The sequence below is a fragment of the Syngnathus floridae genome, chromosome 6 (assembly GCF_059516105.1).
Source record: "Syngnathus floridae isolate MCC-2025c chromosome 6, RoL_Sflo_1.0, whole genome shotgun sequence".
Taxonomy (NCBI): domain Eukaryota; kingdom Metazoa; phylum Chordata; class Actinopteri; order Syngnathiformes; family Syngnathidae; genus Syngnathus; species Syngnathus floridae.
Genome location: NC_142418.1, coordinates 9,115,478 through 9,135,848, shown reverse-complemented (window position 1 = coordinate 9,135,848; position 20,371 = coordinate 9,115,478). Strand labels below are relative to the sequence as shown.

Below are 20,371 nucleotides of genomic sequence, written 5' to 3'. Positions count from 1 at the left end.
GGGAAATATCATGGTCAAAGGTCACAGGTGTCAAGCTCTAGTCCTCGGGGCCGCATTCCAACATGTTTTCCAAGATTTCCATTGTTAATTGACCTTTGACCATGATATTTCCCTAATATAGTGGCCTGTTATTAGGTACAATTGAAAATGGCGGTGTACCTAATGGAGTGTCCAAGTGACGTCACAGATCAAACAGCCAATCAGGAGGTGGGGGTGAGGGCGGGTGGGGCACTTTTCACTTTCACTTAAGCTCTTTCCCTATTGAAGTGGCCTGTGATTAGGTACACCTCATGGACACTACAATAGGTACACTACACGAGGTTAAAAAAAAGAAAAAAAAGAATAAATAAATAAGAAAGTGTAGTTAACGATTCGGTGAACGATTCTTTTGAACAAATATTTTGAATGAACCGATTCTAAAGATTCAGTTCACTTAACTGGAATGCACATCACTAGTACAAAACAGTGCAGAGGACCACGGGATTCCAGGTCGAAATAGCCGGCTGGATAATGACGCGGGCTCTTGCTTAGTAAGAACTCGGTTTGATCCCAGGTGTGAGAATGTACATTGTTGTGCAATTAAACCTTTTTTTATATATTTATTTTTTACCTCGTGTAGAGTACCTATTTAAGTGTCCATGAGGTGTACCTCCACATATTGTCATATGAAGCAGTTAACCAAATGTCTGATTTTTGTTTTAATTAGCAAATAAAAAAACAAGGAATAAAACACCAGACAAGTTTTAACATAAATGTTTATTTGAAAATAATATTAAAAGTAAATTTCAAACCAGCAATCTAATGTGAAATTGCAGTAGATATATTGGATAACCATATTTAGGCATATATATGCATACACGTTATTTAAAATCTACTACAAGTGTTATAAAATCAAGATTGCCCAAAGAGGAGCATAATCTCCCCGTTGTTGCATAACGGCGCATCCCTTCATGCAATAAAGTTAGCTATTAGCTTGGAGAAAATGTGCATAAAAGAAGTGGTGTTTCAATGAGTGGTTCTTTCTTTCCTTGGCAAATCGTAAATCGACATTCTGGCTTACATAGTTCACGCCAGGAGATGCAACACGTTCACTGACTGATCCGTTGATGCACGGGAAGGCAGTTCAGCCATTGATTTGTTCGCGAACGGGAAAGTCAGGAATCATTCCTTCACTGATCTGTTCTCGCGATGAACTGGAAATGCAAATCACTCACTCACTGACTCGTTCACTCACAGATCCGTTCAGTTGGGAACGGGAAAAGCAATTCACGGCTCGTTCGTGAACGGGAAGTTACGTCATCTTCTTCTTCCATTTGATTTACGGCGAGGTGGCACCAGCTTCAATGCGCATTAACGGCACCTACTGGTTGAAGTCATATGAACTGAAAAAAGAACGAATCACTTTAGGAAGTGATTCGTTCACTCCCGTTCACTGAAAACAAAATCTTTCTTTTGAACGAATCGTTCACCCACGAGCCAACACTAACAGCAACACACACATAAAGTGAGTATGTGCTGATGCCACAACATGAAATCTCAAGATTCTGCGATTTGCCACGCATGCACGATTAGCAAGTGGCTGACCAGGCCTTGCGCTAACTGAAATGTGGTTTGGCGATCCTGTTTACAATGCGCTCGGTATTTAATGTTGGACAATTTCCCACGGCACACACTGGTTGGGAAACACTGGACTAGTGTATTGTCATACAGAATACAAATTAGAACAATGTAAGAAGTATGTTTAAGTATGATGTCAGAATATAAATTTTACCAAAGGAAACTCAAGTTTTCAAACGTTCTCTCAAAATAGTTTGGATTCACATGAAATTAAAAATCGGCTATGTATGAAAAATAATTGCACGTTTTCCATGGGAATATTTTCTTGAGTACATAAATAACAAGTATTTTTCACATAACCAAAATATTACATCATCCACAAAATATTGACTATTGTAAAACTACTGGAAAGTATGGGGATATTTACCATGTACATCTTTTCACCTCAAAGTATATCACTCAAATTGTTTTTTTTTTCTCAAAATAGGATTTGTAAAATTAATCTTTTTTCCCCCAACGTGGAATATTTTCTACGCTTTTTTCACAAATCACTTTATTGTTGAAAAATGTCAGTCAAATGGAATCATTAAGTTGTGTAGAAAATGTATTTGCACACACAAAAAAGACAAATCAAACCACCACTATTTTTAAACTATTTGTGTACGAGTTAATTTCTATTAAAGAACAGTCCTTGCAGTGTAAGCCAACTTAATCATAGAAAGATATTCTGCTGTTGCTGTGATTTTGGCTTGGTGTAATGTACTAAAATTGTCCAGAATTATGAATTCTCAGCTTTTGGGCTGCCTCAAGAGGCCTCGGATCCTGCGTACAAGAGCCTGAATGAAGGTGTAACGTGAGCGCACTTGACTGTACAAGCCTTCTATCTCCAGAAGTTTTCTCTGGAGAGCCTCTCCAAAACCAGCAGCCATGTCACTCTTAAGCTGCAAACCACAGGAGAAAAAAAAAAGGGGGTTTAAGTGCTGGAGCAGTATTACGTGCTTACTTAAGTTTCATTTCTTACCAAGTCCAGATCTTGTTGAGAAACCCGCGAGATGGCTCCACGTCCGCTGCTTGTTTGCAGGCTGCTAAACGAGTCTGGAGGCCCAAAAAAATGGGGGTTCAGGGGGAATGCATATTGGAGTTTTATTGGTATATTTCTAAGATTTTTGTTTAAAGAATAAAACGTTTTCTCCATTGCATTTCAATGGCCGTCAATCACAAGCAGACTTTGGCTATTCACAGGCAGGCCATGTCTCTATCAAATCCGAATGTTTGTTTGCCTTTATCAACTATTGCAACCAATCCACCAACTGCATAAATGTCAAACTTCAAATAGGTCACAGACTCGGTTTAATATATGTAATGCATGAAAGAGTAGGGGAAAATGGAATAGGAAAGTAGGGCAAATTTGAGGTCCAGTCATTCATTCCTCTGTTACTGCAAGCAGTTTTGCCTGTCGCCATAAACACAAGTTGTGATTTGTGGACATCGCGCTCGAAATGTCATAACGGGGTATTTAAAGAAGACAATTTGTCTTTACAATCCTTACCGTTACCAAGGCGAGATTGATACAAAGTGCTTCCGGGCAGTAGAGAATCCTTTGGGTCTGTGGGGGTGCAGTGTAACAGGTAATACTCGAGGTGGCGCCACAACACAAATAGACATGTCTCGATGATGTCTATGAAGGGGGGGGTTAAGGTTTGTCGACAGTACACCATTTGAACATTAGATGGTGCTGCTAAATTGGATTTAGTCCTTCACAGCAGAAAATCAGATGCAAGCTGGACGATCAGCTGAGATTGTGATATTCTACATGTTTTATGTTCTCTCTAATATGAGCTCGTGAAATAGGAGGTCTGTATGAAGGATACAGGAGCAGAGGGCCAGGAGCTTGGCCCTATTGTTGATGAGTTGCACCAGCCTTTTGTTGGCCAGCAGACTTCTTTGCACCGATGAGATTTTCTCCACCCCTCCTGAACCGGACACCAGGCCTTGGCACAACTACAAACGACACGACACGTCTGCTTAGATGATGCACATTGGAGTGAGGCTAGCGTTAGGGTCCCGCCTGGCCATGTCTGTCATTACCTCCTTGAGCTCTTCGGGGGGCAGCTGGTCCAAACTCTGCAGTTTGCCCAGACTCTGCCTGTGACTCTGGTGAAAGTGGAAGAAGTCGGCAGCACTGTTCTTCAGCATGAAGAGCACCAGGCCCAGGCTGGGGGCTCGTGAGTACGCCACGTTGGGCTGGCTGGACGTCAGATCTACGCACATGACTCATGTTTCACCAGTGACATTTTAAAGATCATAATTTCTCAACAACAACATGCACTGGAATATTATACGCAATTACGCATGATGAAACTTGTCCTTCAATTCAAATCAGATTTTTCTTGGTAATCGTGACTACCGCACGCCCCACCCACCCGCTCATTTATTCCACAACTACACCCATAATAATTATAAATGCCAAAAATCGGACCAAGGCTACTGCATTGTATTCAGTTTTCAAAGTTACTCTGCATAATGACTGACGAAGGTAAGCAGAATGTTCGCATGAATTCAATCATGGATTCCTAATGAGGGTCTGACCTGCGCGTCCTCCGTCCCTGCCAGCCGGCTCGCTGCCAAATGGGCTAAACAGGCAGATAGTGAACTGGGCCTGAGCTGAGCTCTGCAGCAGCAGAATTTGGCAGTACTCCATGATGTTAGCGCACACCTGAGGTCAGAGCCCAGAACACGTCAATGACATAACAGTGATATGCATAACTCTTGAGATATTCCTTGATATTTGGAAAAATTCCAGTATATTCCAGTCATAATTTAAGTGAATTTATTAAATTTAAAAAAAAAAAAAAAAAGAAAGGAGTTTAATTTAGAAACTACAAGACATATAGACATCACACACACACACACTGCTGACATTCCTTTATCTGTTGGATTAAGTTAAAAGGGTAATGGAAAAGGTGGACTCAGAAGTCTTTTCCACTTTACTATACCTATAAATTTTGCATGTTATACTTGACCCTGGTTAACTATAAAATATTACTATGATGCAATCAACTTTCGGTTAAGCAAGCATGGCACATCCTACCTGTTGCATGGCCACCTCCATCTCCTCTTTTCTTTCTGCTGAGTCTCCAGCTGCAGTCACCTCCGCTTGCTTCAGTAACCTCTCTCGCTCACTGCCTGCCAGGCGGCTGAGCAGCAACAGGCACAATCGCTTGGGGGGAAAAAAAAATACAGCATAACCATTTTCACAAAAAAAGCTAAATTTATGCTTTGAGCTTTTGACACAATAATCAAGCTAACCTGGAATCTATTGATGTGACCTTGAAACTCCATTAGAGCACCACCATTGACCTCGCCGGCCATCTCGGGGCCCCCTGAGAAATAACGGCCAAATGTCATCTATTTTATGTTAATTTGTTAATGATTTGCTGTATGCTGTTGATACCTGGTAGAGCCGTCTTACTAATGATACCAGTAAGCAAAGAGAGCTCCTGCAACGCTCCTAAACTGAGCTCTGGACAGCGCAACAGTGACTGGATGGTGTCTGCGTGGACTATCAGCCACTGGAGAATCTACAAACAACACAAATACATATTACGCAAAGACATAAACACTGGCAACCTCCAAAACAGTAACATACACACAACAACTAACCTCACACAACACAAAAACTATGCAAGCTAACTGAAATTATGAGTTTTGTCAGCATTCTCACCTGTGCTGCCCCCTGCTGGTGATTCATAGTGGTGGAGGTGAGTATCACCTGGAAGAGCCTCAGGGTGGGTAAGAGAATCTGTCTATAACGGTCCATAGGGCTGGGTATGAAGCCTGACGGGTCCCTCATCATCCTGTACCCACCAACAGACATATTCAAGTCAGTTGGAAGAGGAGAGGTGTCTCTAATGAAGCAGTAATGTGTGTGACTAACCTGTGAGCTTCACTGTCAGGTATCATGTCAAACACTTGACACTCAATTAGCTGTGCTACCAGACCACAGCGGAGTAGTTCGACAGCACCTTGGTTCGTCTTAGCCACACGAGTCAGCAGGGCCTGTAAACACATCGCTGGCGTTGAGCCTTCTTACCAAGAAACTTTGGTGAACAAATACAAAGAATGGCTCCTCACCATCTTGCTCTCGTATATGTAGAGTGGCTTGAGGAGGGGAGGCTGAGGTGTGAGCAGAGCCTGCAGGGCCGTGTCATCCTGTCGAAGGCTCTCCACTAGCGTGCGCAAGTAGCCGCTGTTGCAAACATACACCAGCCACTGGTTCTGGCGGTCGATGGACAGGATTCGGTCAAGCACCGCCAGTGCTAGCATCTGAGAGACATCATTGTCATTGGATGAGATTTCAGTGATACCTTGACTTACACGTTTCTCCCATGACCAAGCTCAAAACTCAAACTGTATTGATTGTAGAAAACTCGGGGGGACAGACACTTAAACATACCCTGCTAATTTCGTGGCCGTCACATGCATCCCTGCACACCACCTCCATTAGTGCTCTGCCGTAGCTCTCAATAATAGTGAGGTTCTCTCGCTGTAGTTTGGAAAAGCCATCTTCAGGGGCTGTGAGACGCTCCCACATTGCCTTCCCAGCTAGGACACACCGAGAAAGTGAAGGGGATGATTAGATTTATGTAACAAAACTAGGTTAACTGCTTAATAAAAAACAGATGATCAGATGTGTGTGCGCTCATATTTTTAGTTTACCGGATTGTAAAGTATCTGGTTCCTCAGGCTTTTGGGCAATTTGAAGGTAGTACAGCAAAGAGCCATACAAATGTGCACGTAGACGCTGGTACCCTCCACCTTCAAATGTAGAAGACAATCTTACAAATTGCGTAACAGAGTTTGAAGGTGGAAGAGGTTGATAACCACCTGTAGAAAGGATGAAATCCAGCAGCTTGCGAAGGATAAGATGAAGGGCGGAGTTTGCTATTGAGGCAAAACCAGATGAGGATTCTAATCCGGCCCCTTGCGGATGTTCGGACAACACTGATTGGCTGAGGTGGGCAGTCAGTGTGAAGACAGCACCAGCTACAATGGGCATCAGTTCTCCCGCTGCATCCTCAGATAAAACCTAGGTGACAAAAATTACATAAAAATAAGTAGAAGTTCATTATTCACATGTGTATGTGTGTGTGTGCGCACGTGCGTGCGTGTGTGTGTGTGTGTGTGTGTGGTGGGGGGGTATCATTATCAACCTTGTCATGCAGGTCTAAAATCAGGTCTCTAATGATTAGTTGTCTCTCTTCGACTGCTATGAGGTCAGCAGGGCAAGCGGTCAACAGCGTCTCCACTAGGCTCCTCCAGGACTGCAGCGCATGTCTCTTTGCACTGAGACTTCGTCGGACACGGTTACGTTCCACCACCTGCTGTAGGATGGAGTTCACCTCCTAGGAAAACAGTGTTTTGAGGTTAAACGATGTAACGCCTGATGTACTCCGACCACATACAAAATTAAAAAGTAAAATCATGGTCCTGTATATTTTCAGTTCATGTACCTCCATTAACAGTGGTCTTTGCCCTATCGCGGCCATCCCTTGCAGAGCATTCACCTCAGCAACCAAAACTCTATGGAGCAACTGTGAAAGACAATTTAAATATGATAATTTGGTGATGTCTTCACAACGTCATAAATTAAACCAACAAACCCACCTTCACATTGCACACTGTGTGTCCTTGCTCGTTGACATGTTCACAGTTGGAGATGACTTGTTCTATCTGAGTGCGCTCAAAAAAGTCCAGCTGCAGCAGCTCAGGCATGTCTTGGCTGAAGTCGATGGCATCCAACACACTCAGCAACTTCCTACGTACTGGTTACATCAAACAACAAGTGGACAAGTGGTTAAGTCCATCACCTGAGATGCCCAGGCAAAACATTAGTATTCATGACATTCCCGGCTTTTCCCTTCACCTCTGAGAAGTGGAAGGAAAAGTGAAAGAAAAAGAAATATTGAGGGAATTTAATTTTGTCAAATTAAATGTGTAAAATATGCTGGTTTCAGTGTGACACGTTTTTACTGGAAATGTGGACAAAATTATACATACCTTTGGAAACATAGTCAAAATGTAAGAATCCGCTGACTGATCTAGTTTCTTCCTCCATAGCGGTTTCTCCTTCAGCTAAAAAGAAAAAAAATCAACAAAAGCATATAATAGGTTTGTCTGTTACAGTTTTATTAAAACAAAACTAATAAAAAAACTTTTTTTGTTGAAGAAATAGTAGTATTACAGATTGTGTATAGTCGTAGTGTTTTTCCACAATCAATAGACACTTGACTCTAAATTATGAAGAGACCATTGTTCTTGAACTTTAGGAAAACTCACACTGTAATAAATATTGTTTTAGACCATTGGGAACCTTGTACTTTAACCTCCGCGAGAAAGGGAAATTTGTCATTTTTGTATATAAACAGGATTAAACAATTGCTGAGGGTGGGCCATGGGCCAAGAAAAATGATTACCGGCATAAATTGTGCATATTATGACAATGCAATACAGGATGGTTTCGTCTTGGACAAGGTCTATAGGCCTACTATAAAAAACAATCATAATAATAACAATTTCACCCATTATATTATTCAAAATTTTAGTCCTGTTTCTAAGATACCGAGCAAGTGGATGAATGGATAAAATTATAGAGCGACATATGTAACACCTGCATGCTGCGAGTGTGGCTGATCATCAAGCAGCAGGTTTACGAGGCGCTGTGTATGTGAGCGCTGGCGGTTCAGTGATGTCACCCTTAGCTCAATTGCTGCTGTTTTCATGAGCCAGGACATCTGGGACAGTGCAGCAATCTGGTCCCCTGAGAACACCATGCATCAAAACAAGATTTTCATACAAAACTTGCAAATGTAACTACAGTTCTATAAATCCTGAATGACCAGCAGAGGCAGGGCTGAAAGCACTAAACGTTGTTCCCTTCACGCGTACACAGTTCAAGTATGCATACCTAAACAAGTCACCTGTGAACCCTGGATGACCAGTGACAGGTAAAAGTTTTGGTGTCACCAGAATTTTTTTGTATGCTAGCGAACTCCATCTGGGCGAATAGAACCTTCAGTCCTTTAAGCACTGCCTCTGGTGGTCAATAGAGCCAAAATCATGGATGTACTTGCCAGGAAGGATGAATGGTAGGTGCTGCAGATGTGAGAAAAGAAAGTCCTGGCTTGTCCTCAAATAGCGCATTGTGGGTCCAGATGTTTCAGAGCAAGCGCACAGCTGGTATATCACCTGTGAATACAATAAAAGAACATTCACTAAGACATTTAAGAGCACCCAATCTCCATTGTGAAGTACCAGTTGTTAAGGCACTCGACATGAAAGGAGAAAGCTTGCCTGGTAGCAGAGCTCCGCCAGATGTGGAGCCTTTTGAGTGAGGGCAGGGCCTGATCTTTTCTCAGTGCCTCTCTGCAGGAGACTCAGGATAGCATGCAGGCAACTGCGTGGGCACCCTAACACACCTGCAAAATGCAGCTATTAATACACTGCTGTTGTTAGGATTCGATATTTTGCCGGATATCACAAAAGAAGGTCCTGCGATCAACGTCAACATCTTCACCTGGATCTTGAAGGTTGGTGGAGGACACACGCTTCTTGACGTCATAGCCCAGTAAATACAATGCCAAATTGGGCGTCTTCATTTCCAAAGAGTTGATGAGAAGGTTAAGGATATGAACCTGTGTTTCATGTCGGATTTGTGCCACCTTCTTTAGGGCATCTGCATCTAGAAGTGTAAAGAGTCTGGTCATGGCAAATAATGAAACACATTTTTGAAGAGGCAAGACAAGAAAGAAGCTGGTGATGCACCATTTTCTGTCTCAGTTCCTTCTTCTGCCTCGTCATTATCCAGACACTCCACAAAGCCTGCCATCAGCTTGTCACTCACAACCTAAGGGAACAGAAAAAAAGTTTAACTTGATCCTACCAAAGACATGACCCACAGCTATGTCATCTAATATTATAACATTGATAAATGCTAAGCAACCTAGCATGAAATCTTCAGGAATACCTTCACTATCTGATGTGATACAAACACAACCCAAGATTTTGATCGAAACTATCAGAGAATAAGTCAGTTTTTTTTTTGTTTTGTTTTTCTCAATCGGATAATTTTCCATTTTGTGCCAAGAATCAGATGGGGAATATTCTTCTAATATTTCAGTTTTGTTTAACAACATCACCAATATCTTTATGAGACACTAGAATATACCTGGTCATATGTAAAATCTCCAACAAGCCTTTCTTGAATGTTTGGGTAGTTTGCAATGCGGCGCAAGATCTTGGCACTGTGGAAGGCAGCCTCAGGGTTGGAGTCATTGTGGTAGAGATACCTGACACCAAACAAAATCATGTGACTAATTTGAACAGCGCACCACCACCAGTTTTGATGATGAACGCCAGATTCATTTTTACCTGGCCACATTCACAATGTGATCTGCTTTGCGGGTTTGAGGACTGATCCCCTGTAGAAGCTGCTCTAACGGGGACACCAAAAGTGAAGCCTGGCTTTCCCTGAGGAGATCCATGAACACCACCTCCTTCTGCAGGGTCAGGTCTAGTAGGCAGAGGCAGTGCAGTACTGCAGATTCCAAATGCTTCTTGCCTGGAAGACAAGATCACACTCAAAACAAACAATCACAAGCTTTATCAATGAGATTGTGACAGCAGCCTGCATGTTCTCTCACCAGGAAAAGGGGCATAGGTGTCTAGCTGGCGTACCCCCTCCTCTAGCACGCTGAGGCAAAGCGACAACATGGGCGAGTCATTGAGCAGGTGGAACATGATGCTGTGGCCCGGTGGCTTGTGAGCTGGGACTTGCTCGCCCTGCAGCTCCACCATCTCTTGGACAAAGTCTGACGGCTGCGGCTCGTAATCTCGCAGCAGCTTGTGGAACACTTCGAGTGCAGTGTCCGCTACTTCCCACTGGCAAAAGGCAAAACCGAATGAGTATACGTGCGTAAAATCTATGAATAGAAACAATGAGCTGCAGAACACCTTCTCTTCTGGACGTCGATATGCTCTGGTGGGGAAAGCTAGGAAGATGGTGTCACGCAAGAAATTCAGGTATGGCTGGAAGCCTGGCACACGCAGCCCTGCACCCAAATTGAGGGGAATGCTGCTCTCCACCAAGGTACTTATTAGATGACAGAAGCCTCGTGTCAGAGGGTACTCCTCACAGCTCGACTCAATCTCATTAAGCTCCACCTGAGAGAACAGAATAAGAAAGCAAATTGCCTGGCAAATGAGGTTGACGTTTGTATAACAATCTTCAAGGTATTGGAATGTCATTATGTTACTGATGAGTACACATTAAAAGATGTGCAACCGTCTAATGAACATGTTTGAAGTCCTATTTTTACAAAAATGCAACTTACAAAATCTATCAATACACTTGCATATTTCTCTTTAGCAAAACGCTGATCTAGACACTACGCGAGTGTATCAAGTTGATTTACCTCAATTCCTGCCGCCTGTCTTTGTCCTTGAGCACGGACCGTCTGAAGGATCTGTAGAAGGAAAATAAAACTATAAGGTATCCGTCTAAAATTTCATATTGCAAAGACTGCCTGCCTCCAGCATTTTGAGGCAGTCCGGAGCCCTACTTAAATTTAATCCTTTGTTAATTTCACATCACAAATTCATATTCTGAGCATTTAACTATTTGACAATAGTCCTGAATGCATTTAGAAAAAAGAAACTAAAATGTCCAACCTGTGTGTACTCTAGTGACTGCCAGAGTGAAGCAGCAATTTCAGGTGATTTGCCGAAGGCTGCCAGGCAGCGAAGAAGCTCAGCTTTTAGGACAGGTGGAACACTGCACTGAAGCAAACCCAGCATCACAACCACAGGAGTCCACTGGGGGTGCTCACACAATGCCAGGCGAGCATTTTCACTCTAGAAAAAAAAACAAGAAAACATACACATTCACACAACGTTCTCAGGTCAAGGTGTGCCTAAAATATCATGAAATGGACAAACAAACATACCCATGCAATTATTGTAGTGAGTAACTGCAAAAATGAGGTAAGTCCTTCCAGTTCTCGTTGAGTGATACCCCGAAGTGGTGGGTGACGATAATGAACTGCATCAGGGTTTGGTAGGTCTCGCCGCAAATTCTCATGGTAGAGCATGAGGGAGTGGAAAAAATGCTCCCATGATACTGGACAGCCGGCGACTCCCTGGATGTTATCCGCTGAAAGGACATGAAAATACTTGGTGTCCAATGTTATGTGATAATATGCACTAAAACTAAAAGAATCAGCTTGAGGTGAAAACTTTTATTTTGTTCCTCTTACCATGTGAAGGTCCGTTGGTTTTTAGCAGGCTGAAGCAGTAGTGTGCACATTGAGGACCATTGGCAAGACCTTTCAGCATCCGCAAATAGGAGATGTAGAGTGTGGAGGGCAGAAGGTCCCCCATTTGCCGCACAAACTTGGACAGAACTACCTACATTCAACGCATCAAAAGAAAAATAGAAAATTGACAACAAATAGAACTCATCTAAGGAGATACAGATTAAGACTTTGATGGTTATTCTGGTAATATGGAAAATTGATATTACCTGTTTATGTGGAGGCCTTTGCAGTGCCATTCCCAGGTAGGATCCTTGCAATGAGTTGTGCTGAAGAGGCTCTGTGGGACACCAGAACTCCAGGCCTAACTCCATCCCAAATGGATCCTTATTGTAGAACTCTCCTATCTGGACAAATAGAAGAAGAAAGGGTAACACTGCTGTATAAAAATGTTTCGACTTTGAAAGTTGAAACACTATCTTGAGTTAAAGCACTAGTCTTGGAGGAGATTGTTGGATTATGTAAAATCGACATTAAATCACATCTGGAATAAAATACGTTTTTGAAGATGTAGCTGCTGTGAATTCCACCACTGACATTGTGGAATAAATTTAGAACTGTGGTTTTAATTTGAAGTAATCGACAATGACAAAGCGTTATCCTATTAATATTGAAGATTATATTTGTAAAATCGTGAGTGTAAATACAGTATGTATTATGTTGAGTGTGTGTGTGCCTTCGTAGGAGACTTACAAGCATCATGAGGTGGTCCAAGTCTTTGCGCAGTGATGATGGAGGCTCATTGTCCATTTGTAAAGACATATGCATCAAGCGGGCATCCTCATCAGCACGGTTACGGAGATGCTTAACCTACAAAAGCGTTTAAAACCAAACCAGTTTACTTAAACTTGGTAGGGAATCTTTCACTACAACAAAATGTGACAGCTCACCTTCATTGGCATTAGTGCCAGAAAATCTGTGATGAGTGAATGGAGGCGGCGGATGTAAAATTCCTCCAGGAAGAAACTCTCACAACCGAGCATACCCTCTTTAATAAAGAGGAAGACATCTCCCAGGACAGCCTGGTCTGCCAGCGCCTCGTCTGCCTCGGTGAACTCCACGAGGACTGGCCAGAACAAATGTGAAATGTCTTCCATTTCAACAGCACCTACATCAAATCTTGTGGTAATCTAAATATCCCAAAAAGATGTGATCCTAACCTGCACCTTGTGGCAGCTGGGACAGCACCCTCAAAGAAAGAGCCCAAGTTAGGCGACACACAGCCTGCAGGCCAGGAAGCTTCCATGGCTGGCTGTCCATCAAACGACTGTGCAGTGCTGACACATACTGTCTCTCTGAGAGCAGCGGTAGCGCCTGGAGCAGATCTGAAGATGGAAAAACACACACTTATAATTGAGTTACAATCAATTCGGTCAATCATGTCGACTTTCATATTGAGGTTGAATTGTGTAGAAATCGCACTGAGGATTGCAATACTTGCAGCATCCCACAATTATTTAAGTCTTAACAGCAGCTGAAATCAAAATGGAGAGCAGCACAATGGTTGGAATCACTGAATGGGTAGGCTGGAGCTAGGTTGAATTATATGTTGGACTCTGTTTATTTTGACGAACCTTTCATCGAGGGCATAAAAATATAAAGAGATCTATGCACTGATTTTCTACGTTTAGTTAACAGCTAATACAATATTTGAAAAATAACTGTTGAATAAAGATTTCATAGAAATTTTCAAACTGTTCTAAGCTTCAACAATTCTCACCTTCTCTATCTTCAGTGCCTTGCTCAATGAAGCTGACATCCAAACAGTACATCAGTGCCATGGCCAGAGCCAGGTTCACACTATCCAGCGAGCCATCAGCTTGAGCAGATACTGTCTCCAAGTAGCCGATGAGAGCCAGGGTGTCATCTTTAGTTAAAGGTGATTGGCAGGTCCATGCAAACAGGCTGTCTGCAAGGGCCTGCCTGCATTCTTTAATAAGGTCTGAAACCTGGGGGCAAGGGGTCAAGTTGGTGTCATGTCAATGACAACCGGAAAGATCAACCATGACAAGATAATAGTTTAAAAATATATATGTACTCCTACCTCCTTTCTGTGCTTTTCATTGCCCAGGCCTCGCTCCTTCTGCAGCCGCTCAAACTCACGTGTCAGATTGATCTCATTTATTAAGGTCAGGATGCGCCTGGTCAATCCCTGGCTCATCAATTCATCTGTGAAATGTGTCGTCAAAGACACCAGCTCTTCACTAAATGAGGCGGGAGGCAGGGGAAGAAAAGCAATCAAAAACTTTTTAAAAATAACGGCAGAGATTGTGAACGATCCATACTGTATATGCAGGAGTTATTGACACAACCTGCAGAATAACTGTCAGCAGTTACCTGAGGTCCAGAGTGAATGTCTTGCCGTGACGTGACTGGATAAGTGTGCGCAGAGAGTTGGCCACACAAAGCTTTCCATCCCAATAGAGGAGCACTGCCACCAAACCACGTGTCAAACCTGGAAAGTGGGACTGTTGCTGCTGAGCTGGGGGAGAAAACGGGAGAAAACACAGACCGTCAAACACCATGACTGTAAACAGCTCCCTAGTGGATTTTTGTATCTATTCAAAAATGTTTATGTTGTTGTTTTTGTAAGGACCTGCCAACAAAAGCTCCACAGCTGCCAATTCTCCAATGTCAAACAAATCACTGACGATGAAGGCCTCCGAAAGAAGGTGCTCTGGAAGGAGTCGGGACCCCTGCTGACCCTGAATGGCGATGCCTTCTGTGCTGGCTTTCCGCACCTTCTCTCTCTGCTCTGCACTTTTTGGCTAGAAATGAGGAAGGAGAAGATGTTGCATGTGCATCATGTGGGGTACTGGAGTAAAAACGCATGCAATACAATGATGCTCGGGGCTTATAATAAATGCATGGCCTCACCGGGTTTTTAAAGAGGGATAGAAAGTGTGGCTTGTGTTTTTTCAACTGAAGGTCGAGCAGATGAAAGCTCTCCGGCTGTCTTCTCAACACAGCGCCCTCCACTGTCTCCCATAGTTCCTTTAGTGGCCTCCACAGACTGGCTCCTACATAATAATAGGAGATGTCCAAGGTCAGGTACACAACATACACGACAGAGGACATTCGGCTTTAAGATGACATTTCAGGATGAACTTAAAATTCATATTAACCTTTGTAGTTGAAATTAATTTGACCCCCTCATAAATTGTGAATTCACATGTAGACTAGTAGTGAAAATCGTTGTGGATATTGTCGTTGTGGCCAAGAGAACCCCAAAATCAACTAAAATATTGAAATGTAGTGTTATTCTTTTCACTAACAAAACCGATCTGAGCAAATAAATAACTTCAACATGGTCAGCTAAACGGGGTAGTAGTGAAATCCTTCTTATTTCAATATAATTTTAAAAAAAGTTGGGCATTTACTACTTCCATTGATTTAGCGACCTGTTTGTTCGGTTGCCTCTATTTCTACAGAAAATCAACAGGCGTTCATCCGACAAGTACTCAACAAACCAAGTAAACACACCAGTGAGGGACTTCTCATAAAATATTTTACTATTGTAAATACTTCTTGAATTGAGTAGCTGCGTTGACATGGCGTATACAAGTATGGAGACAATGAGACGCCACCCAGACATGTAGTTAATTATAATGAGTTAAGATTTCATCAAAACAAGTCAAGCTATCGCCATGTCTCGGTATACGTATTAGCAGCGTTAGCCTAGCAGCCCAAACATGAGCGCAGGGCTCACCATGCGGTAGTTACTTTTGAAACACAAGGAAATAATGTCTTCAAAAGATACAGAAGTATAGATCGAAAGGCTTTATTCCTGTGTTATCGCCCGATAAAAGAATAAAATGAAACGTTCCAAAATTGTGGTTCATACCCGAATTTACCGCCATCTGCACCGCCATGACACAATGTGAAGGGTGGGCGCGACACTGGGCCGTCCGTTAGTGCCTGTATGAAATTCAAAACATCAGAGGTTTCTTTAAGATATTCATTAAATAATGTTTTTCTTAACCATGTATTTTAAATGGATGCTCAAACTGTGATTTTATTTTGTAATAATTGAAAATATGACAACAATTTCTTACAATTCTATCAGGCAGAGTCTTGGGATTCCTTTATATAGGAAATCTATTCAACCATTGCTCGCCGTAAATTTTCAATTTATGGATTATTCGTTATACTTTAATGTATTCATATTTAAATTTGATATAATTATTGTCGTTTTTCCGATTTTAAATACGCCTCAAACTGGGATCGTAATAATACTAGATGTGGAACCAAAGTTCCCATCATTTTATGTTGAGTCTAGCCGTAATATTTTGGTGTAACACCTCCACGTTGGTGACAACCGGTGACCGCTGCAAGTGAAGTTAACCTATTTTACGAATCAAACATGTTATAGCATTTGTTATTTTATTTTTGTGCTTTATAGACTTGACTGTTCAATGGCGCGGGTTGTGAAAGTTTTTCGGACATTGCGTAATCATTGGAAGAAGTCAACATTTGCTGTGTGCGTCCTAGCTTACGGAAGCCACTGGCTCTATGGGAGACACTGGTGAGTAATCAGTATCAATCGGACAAAACGCAGCATAAAACTGTATGTGTGACTTAGGTTTTATGAATATGATCGTTTTAGTGACAATGTTCTGCGAAGAGAGGCATGCCTGGAAGCTAGGGTAAGTCTAATAAAGTATACATTGATCATGAATTAAGTAGAAACTAAATAAAACGCTCCCAAATTTATTTGTTTTTTTATATATTGTCAGGAATTTGGACGACAAATAATAGCGCCAAATGAACGTTTAAAGAAGGCCACCGTGATCCTGAACCCTGCAGCTTGTAATGGGTGAGGAAGAGACATCTACTTATAAACCCCCTATAATTCCTGTGTGCTTCTGCATAATTTTTTGCATAATGTTTTCACAGGAAAGCCAACAGTTTGTTTGAAAAGAATGCTGCTCCTATTTTACACCTAGCTGGCATTGAGATTACAATAGTGAAGGTATTTTTATATTGAAAACCTGACGAGATGTTCAGGCCACATGTATGATGTAATTCCATATATGTGTGTGTGTTATATCCTTACAGATGGATTATGAAGGTCAAGCCAAAAAATTGATGGATCTCATGGAACAGACAGACATGCTGATAGTGGCCGGAGGGGATGGCACTTTGCAGGAAGTCATTACTGGCTTACTGCGGAGGTCAGATCAAGTAGGTTTGCTTGTGTAGTGATGATGAATAATACTTTTGAAATGTATAAATAGTGTTTGTACTTCATCCAAAACTGGTTTATGTCCACAGGACTCATTCAGTCGCACACCAATTGGATTTATTCCACTTGGCTCTCAAAATGCTTTGAGTGCCAGTCTTTACATCCGCAGTGACAACAAGGTCAAGTGAGTATTAAACTCTTCACAATAGATCTGAAAAAGTAATAAATCATCACAATTTTACCTGTGTCACACGAATCAACTTGAGTGCCGCAAATAAGAAAAACATTAAAAACAATTATAAACCGTTAAAACAATATACTGGTAGCAGCAATTCACAGTAACATGTATATGGCAAATCACCCAAAACATGTTTAAACACAAATAAGGTACACACCTTTTCTTGAAAGTAGCTCTGAATCTTAGCCTAGCTGATAATGACATGGTCCAAGAAGCTTGGGGATGATTGGAACGTAAATTAATGGAAGTACAGAAATGCTCATTCACAGACATTCACAGACAGCTCAGTGGCCTAGTAGTAGAGTGTCCGCCCTGAGGCTGGAAGGTTGTGGGTTCAAACCCCGGCCGGGTCATACCAAAGACTATAAAAATGGGACCCATTGCCTCCCTGCTTGGCACTCAGCATTAAGGGTTGGAATTGGGGGGTTAGATCACCAAATGATTCCCGAGCGCGGCACCGCTGCTGCTCACTGCTCCCCTCTCCCCCAGGGGATGGATCAAAATCACATGGGGATGGGTTAAATGCAGAGGACAAATTTCACCACACCCAGATGTGTGTGTGACGATGATCATTGGGACTTTAACTTTGACTTTATTAGAAATACAGTCGGCAGGTACCTAAAAATTCATGCACTTGTTGAATTCCACGCTTGATGTGTAGTCAGGATATCCAAAGACCCAACTATTTGCATCCAAGCAATAAAAAGTAAAGAATTATGTGACCGTAAAAAAATAAAATTACAAGATTGATCCATGGGCAGTTGTGAAGAAAATTACGGCAATTGACTGTTTGATGCAAGAATCCAAAATTGAGCAAAAATATATTGATAGCTTGTTGAATAGTTAAGCCATTTCTTATTTATCTATTTTTAATCGCCTACAAATGTGCAGGGACATTACGTCAGCAACTCTGTCCATCCTGAAGGGAGAAACCGTGCCTTTGGATGTACTTCAAATCAAAGTGAGAAACCTTATTTGAATGCATTTGTTTTGGTGAGAAATTATTTTTAGCCTGTGTTTTCAGATGAATTTAAATGTTCAGGTGTATGCTTTCAGGCGGACACAGAGAAGCCCGTCTTTGGCCTGATGTCACTGCGTTGGGGTTCTTTTCGAGATGTTTCTGCAACTGTTAGCAAGTAAGAGTTTGAGTTTGTTCACCTAAGTATTTTTTGGGGACACCATTGTTCATTTTAGGGTATTTTAGTAGAGGATTATACAGATAACTCCAAACCATCTTTTATAAGGTTAAAATGGCAGGATTAATTGTCATATGACAATTCTACCAAATTAAAGCACCCTTTATGTCTCCTTTACATTCATGATGGGAAATTTGTGCGTATAGCTTGAAATAAACCCCGTAACGTTTTGCATAGATATTGGTACCTTGGACCACTGAAGACAATTGCTGCTCATTGGTTTCACACCCTTCGGGTAGGTTTGTCACTTTGCATCAATCTTATACTATAACATATGGTGTGGCCATCAGTTAGTCACTGTTATAAACTGACATAGGAGTGGCCCTTACTACATGACGTCACAGTGAACTACTTGGCTCCCACACTTCGGCCGCCTGACTTGCCTCCTTATAAGCCTCCCAGACCCAACCTGCTCAATCGCATTATCCGCAGACTGAAAAACTACTGGAATCCGCCTCTGGAAGGTATTGTTTACAATACGGAAGTGCTGACTACTGTGTCCCAAGAGTACTTTCACTCTCCAAATTTTTTTCTGCAGAGCCTCCAAAAGCAGAAGAACCGGAGCAATGGGAGGAAACCAAGCTATCATCAGTCGAGCTGTTTATTCAAACGCACAACAAGAACCCTGTTGAGCGCGTCAGTATAACATCAAAATTGAACATTTGGTGCACCTGTAACACTTTCTCGCAATTCTTTCTCTTAATTTGTCTTTTTGTGAACTTGCAGCGCATAAATGACTCCATGATGATTTGCGCCGAGTCTGACAACTTCACAGTGGGCGAATTCATCACCGTCGGGTTGGTGTCACGGTCAACATTCACACAGCAAAGTGTGAATGTACCAAAAAAAAAAAAATCAACGTTCCCCTCTTCTTCCTCACAGAAAACAAAAACATAACGACCCATCTGTTCTCACTGCAAATTCTACAAAAATGGAAGCCAGTGCTTGCCGGCTGCAGCTACCACAGGTCACTTCAACTAACCTTCCGCTACATGTGAAGTCAAGCAGGGCGTGTCTTTCAGTTGACCCTTGTGTTGTCACCCTGTAGGACACTGGCAGTTTCTTCAACATCGACAACGAGGAGTACGAGGCCATGCCTGTGGAGATAAGACTGTTGCCACGGAAACTACATTTTTTCATGAGTGCAGAGCGTCGACAAGAGCTTCTGTCACATACGCAGTGAAGAGAAACTGGAGGAGACAAAAATAACGCCTCAAAAAACAGACAGGCTTAACCACCTCACCAAATAATATGAAAACTTACAGTTTTAAATACCGGTAGTCATTAACTGGTGTCTTTCTATATCTTGTAGAAAAGAAAGATGAAATCATGTCATCAGTTACATTGCATTCTCATCTCAGCCCGTATTCCATGTATACATTGTCTTTGTATTTACATTATTAAATGCCAATGTAGACAAGAGTTGTGTTTGTCACTTCTTTCTGGTGCTTTTCTATTATTAACAGTCTTGTAATCAAAGTCAAGGTTTGTTTATTAATTGTAGTCATCTGTAAGCCTCAGTGCCAATAGACTGCTAAAGTCAACCTTCTAAAACATATCAGTATATCAGTGATATTCAAGCAGCAGTTTACTGAAACTCTTGAAAAGAAAAAGAGTGCACCCAAGACCGGGCCGACCACCGAATAGCAAAAATCTATATATAGAAATGACAACCATTTATTCAACTCCAGAAATTCTTGACGGAAAAACAAATCCTGATAAAGCATAAAACCATAATTGGATGTCAAAATTCCTCACCAATTTAGCTATTATAATGGATTTTGCAAGTGTACCAAAAAGTGTCCATTAAGTGTGAAGTCACACA

The 20,371-nt window shown here is 41.9% G+C and overlaps 2 protein-coding genes across 2 annotated transcripts; one reads left to right on the top strand and one right to left on the bottom strand.

Annotated features, from left to right (window-relative positions):
• Positions 1-1,862: 1,862 nt before the first annotated feature.
• On the bottom strand, positions 1,863-15,838 carry nup205 (nucleoporin 205). Its single transcript, XM_088379369.1, has 42 exons — positions 15,772-15,838; positions 14,805-14,947; positions 14,524-14,695; positions 14,265-14,409; positions 13,972-14,131; positions 13,648-13,876; positions 13,088-13,252; positions 12,818-12,993; positions 12,621-12,737; positions 12,137-12,274; positions 11,871-12,021; positions 11,562-11,767; positions 11,287-11,469; positions 11,031-11,081; positions 10,570-10,779; positions 10,260-10,497; positions 9,988-10,177; positions 9,785-9,905; positions 9,382-9,463; positions 9,134-9,298; positions 8,911-9,035; positions 8,691-8,805; positions 8,228-8,377; positions 7,618-7,692; positions 7,225-7,382; positions 7,071-7,151; positions 6,771-6,962; positions 6,445-6,646; positions 6,277-6,375; positions 6,014-6,162; positions 5,692-5,883; positions 5,495-5,616; positions 5,282-5,414; positions 5,012-5,138; positions 4,867-4,940; positions 4,649-4,777; positions 4,147-4,273; positions 3,646-3,818; positions 3,429-3,558; positions 3,107-3,235; positions 2,579-2,652; positions 1,863-2,498 (listed from the first exon to the last, which is right to left on the bottom strand). The coding sequence occupies exons 1-42, from the start codon at positions 15,797-15,799 to the stop codon at positions 2,346-2,348; spliced, it is 5,979 nt and encodes a 1,992-aa protein (XP_088235495.1). The 5' UTR covers positions 15,800-15,838; the 3' UTR covers positions 1,863-2,345.
• A 205-nt stretch (positions 15,839-16,043) lies between these two features.
• agk (acylglycerol kinase) lies at positions 16,044-19,968 on the top strand. The gene is made up of 14 exons (XM_088379727.1): positions 16,044-16,452; positions 16,534-16,573; positions 16,664-16,743; positions 16,824-16,899; positions 16,986-17,111; positions 17,202-17,296; positions 18,242-18,311; positions 18,407-18,486; positions 18,724-18,781; positions 18,863-19,010; positions 19,085-19,182; positions 19,273-19,343; positions 19,429-19,513; positions 19,595-19,968. The coding sequence occupies exons 1-14, from the start codon at positions 16,343-16,345 to the stop codon at positions 19,727-19,729; spliced, it is 1,272 nt and encodes a 423-aa protein (XP_088235853.1). The 5' UTR covers positions 16,044-16,342; the 3' UTR covers positions 19,730-19,968.
• Positions 19,969-20,371: the final 403 nt, after the last annotated feature.

Bases quoted from the DNA above. Each gene is read 5' to 3' on its own strand.
- nup205 (XM_088379369.1), bottom strand. From the start codon at position 15,799: ATGGCGGTGCAGATGGCGGTAAATTCGG. The intron at 8,378-8,690 runs GCAAGTACATCC...TGGTGTTCTCAG, and splicing joins CCTACCATTCATCCTTCCTG to GGGACCAGATTGCTGCACTG. The intron at 5,617-5,691 runs GTGAGGAGCCAT...ATGTGTTTACAG, and splicing joins ACATATACGAGAGCAAGATG to GCCCTGCTGACTCGTGTGGC.
- agk (XM_088379727.1), top strand. From the start codon at position 16,343: ATGGCGCGGGTTGTGAAAGTTTTTCGGACATTGCGTAATCATTGGAAG. The intron at 16,453-16,533 runs GTGAGTAATCAG...TGATCGTTTTAG, and splicing joins TGGCTCTATGGGAGACACTG to TGACAATGTTCTGCGAAGAG. The intron at 19,344-19,428 runs GTTGGTGTCACG...TCTTCCTCACAG, and splicing joins GGCGAATTCATCACCGTCGG to AAAACAAAAACATAACGACC.